The following is a 1,308-nucleotide window of genomic DNA, read 5'->3' as shown; positions in this document are numbered from 1 at the left end:
ACCTGACACATTTAATTATATTTTGTCTCATATTTCCGGAAGACTGGAAAAACAGTCGAACTTTCGAAAGTGTATTCAACCAGCAGAGAAACTGGCATTAACGTTAAGGTAAGTCAATACTTATTATTATAGAAATGATTTATTAAACTAAATATTTTTTATACAAACTTAAAAAAGAAATAATTTTTCATGCAGTAAGGATATAAAAACTAAAATAAACTAATAAAGTACTTTCATTACACTACTGAAAATTATGTAAGTATTCTCGAACACCTGAATATCCTACTTCGTTTTGATCCATTTCAGTAGTCCTTGTCCAGACAGACTGAGCACGTGGCTGGACTTCCAAAAGAACTTGTTACATTTTTCGCACATCTGAACATCCTAGTTCGTTTTCTGATGAAGCTGAAGACAGTACCACTTGATACCTGCTTTGATCGGTTTCTTGGTCCACTGCAGTAGTTCTTGTCCTGACGGACTGAGCACGCGGCTGGGCGTCCAAAAGAAATTGTTGTATTTTTATTCGTACTGACAATTTTTGGTCTTCGGGTATTTTCTTCATGTACGGCATCAGACTCATGAGGAAATGAAAGTGACTATCTTCTTCCTTTGTTCTTTCCTTACACTTTTCTCTATATGCTTTCAGTTTTTCTTCTTCTATAGCTATCATTTTTTCATATACTGAAGATTTAGCTTTTTTACTCTTTGTACCCGTTTCCTTATTTGCTTGAGCTATTTTAGCAGCCTTGGGTGTCGTAGGCATAGTGTCAGTATTTAATTCTGAATCTGAATTAAATTCAGAATTATGATTTCTACCATAATCAGGTTCAGAGATTGTATCTGGCGTAGTATTTTCATCGTATGAATTTTCTTGGTTATTGAGAGGAGGAATATTTCCTGTAGAATTTCTTTGGGTCATATTGTCTTTTAGGAAAAGCATCAGTGTGAAATAAGGCCATTTTGATGGTATTGATATTCCACCAGCATCTCCGGATCGCCCTTTTTTTTGTTTTTGCTAGTTCTTTTCCAAAGTTATCTCTTAGTCCCCGCTATTTTGATTTGAGTACATCACCTAAAAATTAAGAAGTAAATAGTATGTTTTGCAAAATGAAAAATTAAATATGTGCTTTTGGCATATTAACGTCCAAATGGAGAGTACTAAAAAACGATATAGAAGTTTACCCCGACAAAGTTGATATAATTGTAAAATGTACATGTATTCTTCATAACACTGTCATTGACCAAGAGGGTATAAAGGAATTAAATCTTCCAGAAACAGTATCAACTATGGAGACGTACCAACCAAAT

General features: G+C 33.9%; 1 protein-coding gene across 1 annotated transcript; it reads right to left on the bottom strand.

Annotated features, from left to right (window-relative positions):
- Positions 1-358: 358 nt before the first annotated feature.
- Positions 359-1,012, bottom strand: LOC114349414 (uncharacterized). Its single transcript, XM_028299788.2, has one exon. The coding sequence runs from the start codon at positions 938-940 to the stop codon at positions 359-361; it is 582 nt and encodes a 193-aa protein (XP_028155589.2). The 5' UTR covers positions 941-1,012.
- Between the last annotated feature and the right edge of the window lie 296 nt (positions 1,013-1,308).

This window comes from Diabrotica virgifera, chromosome 3 (assembly GCF_917563875.1).
Source record: "Diabrotica virgifera virgifera chromosome 3, PGI_DIABVI_V3a".
NCBI classification, from domain to species: Eukaryota; Metazoa; Arthropoda; class Insecta; order Coleoptera; family Chrysomelidae; genus Diabrotica; species Diabrotica virgifera.
The sequence above is the reverse complement of the archived record's forward strand: the minus strand, read 5'-3'. Positions and strand labels throughout refer to the sequence as shown.

Excerpts from the sequence above, each read along its gene's own strand:
- LOC114349414 (XM_028299788.2), bottom strand. The coding sequence starts at position 940 with ATGCTTTTCCTAAAAGACAATATGACCCAAAGAAATTCTACAGGAAAT.